Below are 13,743 nucleotides of genomic sequence, written 5' to 3'. Positions count from 1 at the left end.
ACTTTATTTCCCTGCCCCTGATGCATCACCTCCCCACACAGTCCCCAACTCCCCCCCTACCCTGCACCCCAGTCTTGGGTTACAGGGCCTTAGCAGGCCGTGAGGCACCCCAATACATCATGAGATCCACCAGGAAGGTGAGCGTGTAGCTCACGGGGAGGTAGAAGAGCTTGGCGTCCCAGCCAGGGGAGTATCGGGTGCGGGGGTGGCCGGCGGTCAGGGCATGCTCCATGCAGTCGGTCACCAAGGACAGATCCTGGCTGCACTTTGTCTCCCACAAGCCAACTGACTTCATGCCTGTCCAGAATGAGGAAGAATCTAGATATATTCCCCCCTCCATCCACTCTCACTCTGGAATCAACTTATGGAGCAATGTTTCTAAGAATCCCTAGACCCCCTAAATTGAATCCACCTAAATTCCCAAATGAGTGCCCCAACTCTTACCCCAGGAACACGTGGTTCCACACCAAGGCACCTTTAACTCCATTTCTGAGAATGTCTGGATTACATAAACTGCAGGTATCTACAAACCATGAATCTAAGGACATGAAAACCAGCTGTTCTAATGCCAGCTTGCCATGAGTACACGGTTATCTTCCATATTTGGCCTCAGGTTCTCCCCAAATAACTAGAAGTTCAGATGAGACAGTGGCTCCAGGTCTACCAAGCCTGGATCCTTTCCTTAGGTTACAAGTTGACCACATGGGACCCTGGGGATGGAGCTCATGTGCCCGCTGTGTGGGTGAGTCAAAGTCTGGAGGATGGACCTGAGACTGTAGGAGGTGCTAATGATGGACCCAGGCTTCCAGACAAGGGTTTGCTTCTCTCTCCAAGGTCCACAGCTCACTCACCTGAGGCCAGGAATGTCTCCGCATAGAGTTCCTTGACCTCTGGGCTGGCCTGATCCCATGCTGCCTGGAGGCCCCGAGAAATTGCCTCAGGGCTGGTCACAAAGGTCTTGAAGTAACCAGGCTCGATCATCGCCCCCGCCCTTCACCCCAAAGTAGGAGAGCTCCTTCCTGCAAGGGAGGCAGGCAGAGGGGCAAAGACTTCAGAGTTTTTATAAACCAAGACACAAACACACACACACACAAAATAAGACACCGACACAGGATTGCAGTGCGATAAGCAGGAAACTCTGGGAGGTTGTGAAGTACAGAAAAGCCAGAAGGAGAAATCTTATGATGATGTTATTCTGTATAGAGTTTGAATATTTTTCCAAATATTTTATATACACGTGCTTATGCTTCTAAATCCTACCCGTTGAGTTGCAAGGTACCACTTAAGGACTATCTCCTCATATTCCCCTCACATCCAATTGATCACCAGGCTTTTTGTATTTTATCCCCTCCATACTCAATTTCCTCTCTCCCCTATGCTAACCAGTCTACCCCCTGGCCATTTATCAGCTGGGCTGGTGTAACTGGACCCTAAAATGCATCTCCCTACCTGGGATCACTCCCCTGCCCCATATTCAGAGCCATCCTCAGCCCTGCAGCCAGTAGGGTCTCTACTGCTGATATGATTAATTACTTTCCTTGATTAATTGCTTCCATGGGGTTACACTGCAAACAAGACTCCCCCAACCTAATATCATAGCAGTAATGTAGGTGGAGCACACTGTAGCCAAATTATATTGATGACAATTCTACCTCACTTTCTGATTGTGGGCCATCTTCCAGGGCAGAGTAAATTCATTCAAACTCTACAGTCGTCAAGTCCATCCTGACACCAAGAACTTAGAAAGGAGCTTCCCAATGAACGCCTGGCAAAAGCAAGAGAGAAAGTTCTGGAAAAAAGAACTCTAAGTCTGTGATGAAAGGAACCCCCTGTAAAAGGCTCCCTCAGAAGCACAGAAGCAGAAGGACCAAGGTAGGGGGAGGGTCTCTGTCCCAGGCCATAACCTGAGGGAGTCCAAGAAGTCCTCCATGCCATATTGGAAATGCAGTAACCTTCACCCCAGAGGGACATGCGGCCCATGACACTGGAGATGTTGACCAAACGGCCCCTCGCCTTCCGCACTAGGTACAGCAGACTCAGGGTCACCTCGATCACCCCCAACAGGTACACGTCCAGTATCTTCATGAAGTCCTGGTTGGTCAGCCACACACTGGGTGCAGTGGACATGGAGATGCCGGTGTTATTCACCAGGCCCCAGAGTCCTGGGAACAGTGAGGGCGAGAGGGCAACACCGTGCTGGGCCTGTGAGTGAGGACCCAGCTGTGGTTCCAAGTCACCTTCCACCCAGTGAGGACTTTAGGAGAGAGGCTGCAGGGGGAACGGCTGGAACAGAGACCAACATGCTGCCTGCGGGTCTGGGGAGACCAGACCCTGTAAGCGGTTGGAGGACAGAAGGTGCGCCGCCCCCCTGACTCAGTCTTCACGCTCAGCCCACTGCCTGGTGACAAGGGGCAAGCACCCCAGGTTGGATGAAGGCGGGGACTGAGGCTGAGGAAATCTAGTGGGTCCATAGTCTGGAACTCGGAGGCTGAAGTTTTGGGTTTTCACAGTCCATGTTGTCCTTGCAGACATTATCAATATTCACCTACATTTTCAGATTTTCTGACAGCTGCAGGACTGAGTGCCCAACAGCTAGTATGAAAGAAAGAGAGACACACAGATAGACCATGAGGAAGGGAGGGGAAGAGAGGATTAAAAGATAAGGTATAAAAGACAAAAACAAAAAGATGAGTAATATCTGGGTGGAGATTGGCTGGGTAAAACAGACCTGAAATCCCAGGTTTGGGAGAACATGTTGACAGGCCTGGTATTGACCTCTAGGGCCTGGCCTTGAAATACCCGCATCAATACTGAGCAATGTTCCTGCAGGAATCTGGGGAATTCCATGGGGTAGGCTTTCAGGGGGAGGCAGGGCTGCCTCTATTAACCACCCTCCCCCAAGTCGGAATTTACACTTTGCCCCAGAAAAACCCACCCTCTCCTCCCACCCACACAGGAGGCGACTCTGACCCCTGACTCTTAGTTCACAGTTCACCCAGCTTCATGGAAACCTCTCTGCAAGACTCAAAGACACATACCAAATACTTAAACACTTACCAACTAATAGAACTCAGGGCAGAAGAGCAGGGTCAGGGGAGTTGGGTGCAGGGTGTTGGAATTATTAACACACAGAGTTAGTCCCTCCCCTGCTCAGTACCAAGCCTGCCCTTGTAGGAATGTATATTCTCCCACCGTATTTGACACCAAAGACCCAATTAATATACATGGTTACAACGTAGGGAATTGGGTAGAAAGAGGTTTACCAAGACATCATTTATGTTGAATCCAATGAATAAAATGTGGGAAACAATTACATTCATGCCATGAGGTACTTTTTACTAAGTAGTGCTATTCTAAAGTATAGAACATTCTCAATCATTATTTATTATGTTTTTGAAGAAATTTTTGTTATGTGTAAATGTGTTCAACTTGTTTCAGTGGAAAATTAGGATACAAATTATGTACAAAATGTAATACCATGTACGTAAAAATGTTATCAGTACTTATGTGCGGGTGGCATGATTTGGGGTAACTTTGGTTTTTATCCATGTATTTTTCCCGTTTTTCACAATGATCATGTTTTAAATCTATACTTAGATAAAAGAAATTAAAGTTCTTTCCTTCTACCATAAAACACAGGCAGAAGTATAGGAAAACACACACACACACACACACACACACACACAAATGAAAAATAAAAGAGAGAGAAAGTAACTCCATAGTAGTTTTCTGACCTTCCTTAGAAAAGTCCTGACAGCTCAGTGTCGACATCTTAAAAAAGCGTGACATTTAAACACAAGTCAGATGACTAGGGGTCACCAGCAAAACATGATCAAGTGCTGAGAACTCAGCTCAGTTCCAGCGCTGCCCCCCAGCCCCCCATGCAGCCTTCCAGCCAGAGCGCCCGTCTCCACCCGTCCTCCAAAAAGTGCACCCCGATCCCCCTGGTCACTCAGCATCAAGAAACCCAGACCTTTTGCTGAGAGAGGAGGGGACACCAAACAGGAAGTCTGCAAGGACACATTCTCATCAGGGAAAACTCTCCCCCAGGCTGCAGAGCCTCAAGGTTCCGAGGTAGGTGTGGGATGGAAGAGGCTTGGCTGGTAAGCTGGGTGAGTAGAACACAGGGAGGACTTCAAGTCCTGGAAAACACCTTGGGAATCTCCCCAGGCAGCTGTCAAGGGGTCTCCACTTCACAGAGAGGAGTTAGACTTGAGAAATCTGGGTGGTACCTCTGTCCCTCACATGTCCCTTTACCCACTTGGCCGCAGTGATGCTCTCTGTCTTCGTGACGTCCAGGATCACCGTTTCCAGCCTGTCTGACGTCTGATTCCTCAGCTGCTTGGCCCCCTGCTCCGTCAGACACGCAGCCAGCACCCTCAAGCCTCGCAGGTCCAGCTGCCTGGCCAGTGGGTTCCCAAAGCCCGAGGCACATCCCGTGATGAAGACGAACTTGTCCTGGAGGTGGCTCACCACCTGCCTCTGCCGGTAACAGCGCAAGAGGTAGTACAGGCCCACGAGGACCGCCAGGCACAGCCACATGGCTTTGCAAGGGACAGACACAGGCAGGCTGGGGTGAAACTCGAGTCTGGCTAGTATTGAGACAGGAAGACTTAAGAACACATACAATGTTGATTGGTCAACCAGCCTCCAGGCTCTCTGGCATGGAGTCCTCAAGATTTTCCTCTTCACCCTCTTTGGTGAGTAATACTGATTATGGCCCCAGTGTTAATGCTCTTTAGTACATTTACACCATTTCTAATAGATGTCATTGTATTTCCAACACAACCCCTTGAGGATCTTTTACAACCACCATTTCCAGGTCCTCCCACACCTCACTGTTTCCCCTGCTTACCTCTTCCCTCTCCACTCTCCACATTGGACCTTTATGTCCTTGGTCTCATGGTTCACAGCTATCTTCTTCCCTTTTTCCTGCTCAGCCTGGGACTGGGGTCTCCCTTACCTACTGGAGATTCTTACAAGGGGAATACATGTGGAATCAAGACACAAGTGGCTTCAAAACCCACCTCTGCTGCCAACAAGCTGTGTGACCTTGGGCAGCTGGCTTAGCCTCTGAGCCTGGTCTCCTCCGCTGGCTCAGCTCACAGAATTCACTCTCGAAAGACTAAGTCCCTCTCAGCCTCTCTAGGATTAGAAGGGGAAAGCAAACGAGAATAAGGTCTCTCCTGATGAAGTGGTTCCCTGGGCCGGAAAGGTGTTCAGGAGAACAGCGGGGGTGTCTGATCTCAGAGGCAAGGAGAGGGGACAAGAAGGGAATGGGGGCGACACAGGTAATGGTGAGACATCTCCCAGATGCTGGGCCAGTTGTTGGAAGGACTCACACAAAGCTGGTCTAACGGTTGTTCCCCTTTCACTCTGTGAAGATGCCCTGCCCACAGCCCTGGGTGCCCGGCTACATTGCCCTCTGCCCCTCCTGTGCTGAGTGAGGCCCTGCCCTGCCCGGCACCACACCCGGAATCCAGACCATTCAGACCCTGAGAAAAGACTGATTTGAGCAGGGATCATGGGGTGGGGTGTGCGAACCTCCCCCGATCAGGGAGTGCTGTAAAGCCCAATAATTGGAAAGAATCAGGTCAGTTGTATCAGGGTGACGATGGAGAAGAGGAGGGAGCTGCCCCCTCAGGAGGTGTCAGAAATGACCAGAGGCTGGACCCCAGAACAGCTGTGCATGCAGGGACTTTCACCGTGAGGTGGAGGATACTATTCAGTAACGGGCGTGGACCCATCAGGGGCACAGAGCTGGTGAGTGGGACAGAGACAGAAGGAGCCGGGTTCAGTGCGCTGGGCATCTCCTGACCGTCCACATTTACCACAGCTCCGACTGGTAAGTAAGGAAATACGAGAGGCAGTGGGAGGGAAGGAGAGGCTTCCCCAAGCAAACAGAGGCTCCAGTGCCCCTGGAACCCACCCCAGCAGCCAACAAAGACAGACAGGGGCACAGATTCAGCCGTTGGCGGTAACTGTCAAGTGCGGGGAGCTGACTGTCGTCCTGCAAGTGTTTGCCCCTCAGGTGGGAGTTGGCAGCAGTAATAGAAAGGCTCGTCTTGCAGAAACCAGCCTGTGCCTGCTTCCTGGGTGACCACCAGGACCCTCCTACAGGGGCTTCCCAAAGGGTGAGGATGAAGAAGGCAAGGCTGAAGGATGGTGCCCTGGAAGCTGTGTGGAAACGGTGTCAGGAAGCCGGGGCGGCATGCAAATCCTAGGCAAACACAAACCCTGTTAAGGGAGAAGGTTTGGTTTCTTTACTTGGAAGAAACAGGAGATTTTTTTTTCCTCAGTGACCACGAATTCCTTCACCCATAAATTCCCAAGGGGCCATGCAGCAGCCACGTCCCAGCCGTCATGCCATCTGCTTCCCTCTTGTGAACCCTGAAAGTAATATGACTGCTTGCGGCGGTCTCAGCTGTTTCAGACTACATTCCAGGTGGAAACAACCACAGGAAGGTCAGGAGAGAGCAGTAAGAGAAAGGAGCCTGGGGTGACACTCACTCACCTGGGAGCTGCAGGGGCCAGAAGAAGAAATCTTTCAGAGGCAACCCTGTCAGGGAGACTCTCTGACAAGGATCTCTGCATCTATGGTCCAGGGAGTTGCAGCTGGCCCAGATTCCGAGGCCGCACCTGTGAGCCTGTTTGTGCTGGAGCAGGGGCTGCCACCACCTGGTGTCGCTCTGCCCAGTCTCAGTAGGACCACTGGCCAAGACAGGGCATCCCACACCATCCCCTCTACTCATCCCACGTTGGGTTCCCTGAAGAGGGGAGAGGCGTAGGTAACCAAAGGGGGCTAGAAGGTGCCAGGAGTGAGGGCTAATTGTGCAAGCTCTTTTCCAGCCCTACATGTATGCAGTCCCCCTACTGGAGTGAGCTCCCAAAATGGAGAGACAAATCCCGCCTTCAGGGGCTGAATATCTGATACTTGGAGGAGATGAGATTTTCAGTGGGGAATCACTGATCCTTTGTCAAAAACCACCGGGACAGCCAAGGGGAGGATTAGGGAAACTTCCTTGTGACAGCCGCAAGGACCCTCATGGTTTCCTCCCTAAGAAAGGCAGCCTGGAAGGAGGAGGAATAGGGATCTACGGAAGGTCTAGGGTAAGGACGTGGGATGGTGTGCATTGCACTTCTTTTTTCAGTGCTTTTGTTGCTCTGCCTTGTCTAAATTGGGGTCCTTGAGTCACAGTCCACACTGTGGGCCATGGAACCCATCTCAGTGCAGCCCTGCACCCCCCTGTACAACCAGCAAGGAGGGCCAGGGCTTTGCAATCTCACAAGCTCTCTGACATTCTGGAGAGGATTCCTGGGGCTGAGTCCAAACCTCCTGAACACATACCCCCAAGGCATAAAGTGAATCAATGATACTTTATTTGATTTCAGTTTGTTTGGTGTGACTGGCTGGGTGTCTGTGAGTGTATGTGAGTGTTTATGTGTATAAATAATAATTTGAAAAACAGGAGTCTTCAAATTAAGCATGAAGCTCTAGCATGCATTCAAGCAGGTGAACTTTTCAACTATAATTTTAAGGAAAAAATAATCAATGGAAATTCTTGTTTCCAAGATAAATCAAAGCCCAGTTTCTTTGTTCTCTGACAGGATCCCATTCCAGCCAAGGTCTACTGAGTTGGCACTTAGACTCATGAGTCAGGCTGGTAGTCACCCTCCACTGTCAACACATACCTTCAGGCAAGAGGGGCCTTTATCTCCCCTGTCCATTTCTATCCTGGGGGAGAGGGAGACTGGACACGGGAAAGATACATCTGAACAGGTGGACAGAGGCAGAGCGTGGGGGACTGAAAACTCCCAGCTGCCCACACCCTCCCCAAAGTGTGGGTTTTTCACAGCTGCATGTGGGTCAGAAGGCACAGAAAGGCCACTCAAGGAACAGGACACAGACGTGAGATAATGAGCCCTGTTCCTCAGCCATAAGACTTGTTGCTTTCTTCCTAATATCCCCAGAGAACTAAGTAATGTCCCAGGAGAAGCCTGGGGACTGAGGTGGGATGGGTGTCCCTGGTGACATGAGAACCCCTTTCTCCACTCTATTTCCCTCTCCCTGATGCATCCCCTTCCCACACGGTCCCCAGCTCCCCGCACCATGCACCCCAGTCTTGGGTTACAGGGCTTTAGCAGGCCGTGGGGCACCCCAATACATCATGAGATCCACCAGGAAGGTGGGCATGTAGCTTATGGGGAGGTAGAAGAGCTTGGCGTCCCAGCCAGCGGAGTACCGGGTGCGGGGGTGGCAGGCGGTCAGGGCATGCTCCATGCAGTCGGTCACCAAGGACAGATTCCCAGACCATGATGGCTTCATTAAATTAGATGTCTTCATGACTGTCCAGAAGGAGACATCATCCAAAATATTCTCATTTCCCAATGCTTCCACTTTCAGATCAACCTGACAGTTTCTAAAAATTCCTTTCTCTTCCAAAATCATACTCCAAAGCAAATCCATGGATTTCATTGGAGTGTGTCCTAACACTTAACCCAGGATCTCTATCCACACTAAGCCCCCTCTGGATCTATTCCTGGGAATATGTGTGCTACATAAACTGGAGGTCTTTGCAAACACTAGAAATTGAGGCACCTGAAAAAAGCTGGTTCTAACACCAGCTTACCATGATTCCACGGGTGTCTTCCCTCTCTGGCTTCAGTTTCCTTACCAAATTAAAAGACTTTTGGAAGAGAAAATGGTCCCCAGGTCTATCAAGCCTGAATCCTTTCCTTGGGTCACCAATTGACCACATGGGACCCTGGGGATGGAGGTCATGTCCCCGCTATGTGGGTGACTCAGAGACTGGAGGATGGGCCTGAGACTGGATGAGGTGCTAATGATGGACCCAGGCTACCAGACAAGGGTTTGCTTCTCTCCCCAAGGTCTCACTCACAGTCAGCCACGAACTTCTCTCCATAGAGTTCCTTGATCTCTGGGCTGGCCTGATCCCATGATGCCTGGAGGCTTCCATTAAACACCTCAGGGCTGGTCATATTGGTCATGAAGTAACCGGGCTCAACCATCATCACCTTCACTCCGAAGTAGGAGAGCTCCCTCCTGCAAGGGAGACAGGCAGAGGGGCAAGGACTTCAGAGATCCTCTTGCAAAACAAAACACGAAACAACAGTAAGACACCAACATAGGATTGGGGTGGGATACGCTGGAATTCCTCAGAGGTTGTGAGGTACAGAAGCCAGGGGGAGAAAACTCAGGATGATGGTATTGCTTCTGTATAGAGTGTGAATATTTTTCCAATTATTTTACATACCTGTGCCTATCAGCTCTAAATCCTACCAATTGTGCTACAAGGCATCATTTAAATGTTATCTCCTCCTATTCCTCTCACCTCCAATCAATCACCACACTTTGCACGTTTTATCTTTCCCATACTCCCCAGTCCCCTCTCTCCCCTCTCCTACCCTGCTAACCCCCGGCCACATGTCCTCTAGGGAGCATCTCTCTGCCGGCGGTATCAGATCCCCCACATCAGAGCCACCCTCTCCCTGTAGCCCGTGGAGTCTCCACACTGATTTGATTAAGTGGCTTCATGGGGGTACACTCCCCACAGGGCACCCAGAACCTAAATACCGCAGCAGTTGAGCACATGGAAGGGCTGCACAGCCAAATAATATCAGTTCCAATTCTGCCTCTGACACTTGGTGACTGTGGACCCTCACACAAGGCAGGAATACGTTGAATCATATTAGGCCTCGCACCCACCTGGACACCCAAAAGATAAAAGGGTGCTTCCCAGTGAAAGACCTACACAGAGCAAGAGAGAGGGATCTAGAAGGAAGGGCCATTAGGTCTCTAAAGAAAGAAAACCCCTGTAGAAGGGCCCCCCAGAAGCATAGAAGCAGGAGGACAGAGGAAGGATCTCCATTCCAGGCCATTACCTGAGGGAGTCTGAGAAAGCCTCCACGCCGTACTTGGACATGCAGTAGCCTCCACCAAAGAGGGACACGCGGCCCATGACACTGGAGACGTTGACCACACGGCCCCTCACCTTCCTCACTAGGGGCAGCAGACTCAGGGTCACCTCAATCATCCCCAAGAGGTTCACGTCGAGCATCTTTACGAAGTCCTGTTTGGTCAGCCACTCACTGGGTGCCATGGGCGTGCAAATGCCGGCATTATTCACCAGGCCCCAGAGTCCTGGGAACAGTGAGGGTGAGAGGGCAACACCATGCTGGGCCCATGAGTGAGGACCCAGCTGTGGTTCCAAGTCACCTTCCACCCAGTGAGGACTTTAGGAGAGAGGCTGCAGGGGGAACGGCTGGAACAGAGACCAACATGCTGCCTGCGGGTTTGGGGAGACCAGACCCTGTAAGCGGTTGGAGGACAGAAGGTGCGCCGCCCCCCTGACTCAGTCTTCATGCCCAGCCCACTGCCTGGTGACAAGGGGCAAGCACCCCAGGTTGGATGAAGGCCGGGACTGAGGTTGAAGAAATCTAATGGGTCCATAGTCTGGAACTCGGAGGCTGAAGTTTTGGGTTTTCACAGTCCATGTTGTCCTTGCAGACATTATCAATATTCACCTACATTTTCAGATTTTCTGACAGCTGCAGGACTGAGTGCTCGACAGCTAGTATGAGGGAAAGAGAGGGAAATATAGAGAGACAAGGAGGAAGGGAGGGGAAGAGAGGAATAAAAGAGACAAAAGGCAAAAGGCAAAAAAAGATGAGTAATATCTGGGTGGACATTGGCTGGGTAAAACAGACCTGAAATCCCAGGTTTGGGAGAACATGTTGACAGGCCTGGTATTGACCTCTAGGGCCTGGCCTTAAAACACCCGCATCAATACTGAACAATGTTCCTGAAGGAATCTGGGGAATTCCATGGTGGTAGGCTTTCAGGGGGAAGCAGGGATGTTTCTGTTTACCCATCACCCCCAGAGCACAGAGTTCACCCCCTACCCCAGAAGATTCCATATTCTCCTCCCACCCACACAGGAGTCCACTCTAGTCCCATCTCCTTGGTGCAGATTCACCCAACTTAATGGAGACCTCTCTGCAAGTATCAAAGACACAATCCCAAGGTTTTAAAGACTTGGTAACCATAGGCCTCAGGGTGGCAGGAGCAGGCTATTGAGGGATGGGGTAGGGCTGCCAGAAGTATCCACACAGAGAGATGAGTTCCTCCCCTACTCAGTAACACGTGTGCCTTGTAGGAAGAATATTCTCCAACCATTGTCATCAAAGGCACAGTCAACATACATGGTTATAGTGTAGGGAACTGGGTAGAAAGAAGTTTCCAAGATATCATTTATGTTGCATATGATGAATAAAAGGTAGGAAATAATTATGTATCATACCATGAGGTACTTTTTAGTAAGTACTGCTATTCTAAAAGGTATTATATTCTCAATCATAATTTATTAATTTTTGGAAGAAATTTTTATTATGTTGTAAATCTGTACATCTTTCTTTAGTGGAAAGAAAATGATACTAATATGTGCAAAATATAATACTATGTATGTCAAAATATTATCAGTACTTATCTCTGGGTGGTGAGATTTTGAGAGTGTTTGGTTTTAATCCCTGCACTTTTCTGAGTTTCCACAATGATCATGTTTTAAATTATACTCAGATGAAAGAAATTCAAGGCTTCCCTGGTGGTGCAGTGGTTGAGAGTCCGCCTGCCGATGCAGGGGATACGGGTTCGTGCCCCGGTCCAGGAAGATCCCACATGGCCGCAGAGCGGCTGGGCCTGTGAGCCATGGCCGCTGAGCCTGCGCGTCTGGAGCCTGTGCTCCGCAGCGGGAGAGGCCACAGCAGTGAGAGGCCCGTGTACCGCAAAAAAAAAAAAAAAAAAAAAAGAAATTCAAGTTCTCTCCTTCCCCTGCAAAACAAAGGCACAACTGTAGTAATTTAAAAAAAAAAAAAAAAAAAAAAAACAAAGAAGGGAAAGAAAAGAAGAAAAACAGAAAACAAAGAGAGAGAGAGAAAAAGTAACCCTTAACTGGTTTTCTGGCCTTCCTTAAACAAGTCCTGACAGCTCAATGTTGTCATCAGAAAATTGGTGACATTTAAACCCAAGTAGGACGACTACGGGTCACCAGCAAGAACATAATCCAGTGCTGAGAACACAGCCCAGCTCCAGTGCTGCCCCCCAGCCCCCCATGCAGCCTTCCAGCCAGAGCGCCCGTCTCCACCCGTCCTCCAAAAAGTGCACCCAGATCACCCTGGTCACTCAGCATCAAGGAACCCACACCTCCTGCTGAGGGAGGAGGGGACACCAGACAGAAAGTCTGCAAGGACACATTCTCATCAGGGAAAACTCTCCCCCAAACTGCAGAGCCTCAAGTTTGGGAGGTGGAAGTGGGATGGAAGAGGGTTTGCTGGTCAGCTGGGTGATGTAAAGAATGCAGGGAGGACTTCAAGTCCTGGAAAACACCTTGGGAATCTCCTCAGGTAGCTGTCAATGGGTCTCCCCTTCACAGAGAGAGAAGAATAAACAGAAAAAAGAAATCTGGGTGGTACCTCTGTCCCCGACACGCTCCTTCAGCCACTCAGTGGCCGCAGTGATGCTCTCAGTCTTGGTGACGTCCAGGATCACCGTCTCCAACCTGTCTGATGTCTGGTCCTTCAGCTGCTCGGCCCCCTGCTCCGTCAGACACGCAGCCAGCACCCTCAAGCCTCGCAGGTCCAGCTGCCTGGCCAGCAGCTTCCCAAAGCCCGAGTCACAGCCCGTGATGAAGACGAACTTGTCCTGGAGGTGGCTCACCACCTGCCTCTCCCGGTACCAGCGCAGGAGGTAGTACAGGCCCACAAGGACCGCCAGGTACAGCCACATGGCTTTGCAGGGGACAGACACAGGCAGGCTGGGGTGAAACTTGAGTCAGGCTAGTGTTGAGACAGGAGGACTTAAGCACACACACGATGTTGGTTGGCCAACCAGCCTCCAGGCTCTCTGGCATGGAGTCCTCAAGATTTTCCTGTTCACCCTCTTTGGTGAGTATTATTGATTCTAATCCCAAATGCATGCTATTTGGTACGCTCACAGCATTTCTAATACATGTCATTGCGTCTCCAACACAACTTCTTAAGGATGACAATACTTTTCCCAGCCACCTCTTCCTGGTGCTCCCACTCCTCCCTGTTTCCCTCTATCCACGTCTCCCCTCTCCACCCCACCTCCAAACGTTGTAACCCCTATATCCCAGGTTTCATGGTTCACAACTGTCTTCTTCCTTTTTTCCTGCTCAGCCTGGGACCAGGGTCTCCCTTACCTACTGGAGATTCTTACAAGGGGAATACACGTGGAATCAAGACACAAGTGGCTTCAAAACCCACCTCTGCTGTCAACAAGCTGTGTGACCTTGGGCAGCTGGCTTAGCCTCTGAGCCTGGTCTCCTCCGCTGGCTCAGCTCACAGAATTCACTCTCGAAAGACTAAGTCCCTCTCAGCCTCTCTAGGATTAGAAGGGGAAAGCAAACGAGAATAAGGTCTCTCCTGATGAAGTGGTTCCCTGGGCCGGAAAGGTGTTCAGGAGAACAGCGGGGGTGTCTGATCTCAGAGGCAAGGAGAGGGGACAAGAAGGGAATGGGGGCGACACAGGTAATGGTGAGACATCTCCCAGATGCTGGGCCAGTTGTTGGAAGGACTCACACAAAGCTGGTCTAACGGTTGTTCCCCTTTCACTCTGTGAAGATGCCCTGCCCACAGCCCTGGGTGCCCGGCTACATTGCCCTCTGCCCCTCCTGTGCTGAGTGAGGCCCTGCCCTGCCCGGCACC

At 50.7% G+C, this 13,743-nt stretch overlaps 1 protein-coding gene and 1 pseudogene across 2 annotated transcripts; both read right to left on the bottom strand.

The window, feature by feature from the left end:
* Positions 1–79: 79 nt before the first annotated feature.
* On the bottom strand, positions 80–4,542 carry LOC308624657 (retinol dehydrogenase 16-like; annotated as a pseudogene). The gene is made up of 4 exons: positions 4,233–4,542; positions 1,905–2,162; positions 852–1,019; positions 80–297 (listed from the first exon to the last, which is right to left on the bottom strand). The product of its transcript is annotated as a retinol dehydrogenase 16-like (transcript).
* A 3,586-nt stretch (positions 4,543–8,128) lies between these two features.
* Positions 8,129–12,802, bottom strand: LOC308624955 (retinol dehydrogenase 16-like; the record flags this gene model as incomplete). Its single annotated transcript, XM_081248782.1, has 4 exons — positions 8,129–8,346; positions 8,901–9,064; positions 9,904–10,162; positions 12,490–12,802. The coding sequence occupies 4 exons, from the start codon at positions 12,800–12,802 to the stop codon at positions 8,129–8,131; spliced, it is 954 nt and encodes a 317-aa protein (XP_081104908.1).
* Positions 12,803–13,743: the final 941 nt, after the last annotated feature.

Source organism: Mesoplodon bidens (assembly GCF_964165515.1).
Source record: "Mesoplodon bidens genome assembly, chromosome: 11".
Taxonomy (NCBI): Eukaryota; Metazoa; Chordata; class Mammalia; order Artiodactyla; family Ziphiidae; genus Mesoplodon; species Mesoplodon bidens.
This window is presented reverse-complemented; position numbering and strand designations above follow the sequence as displayed.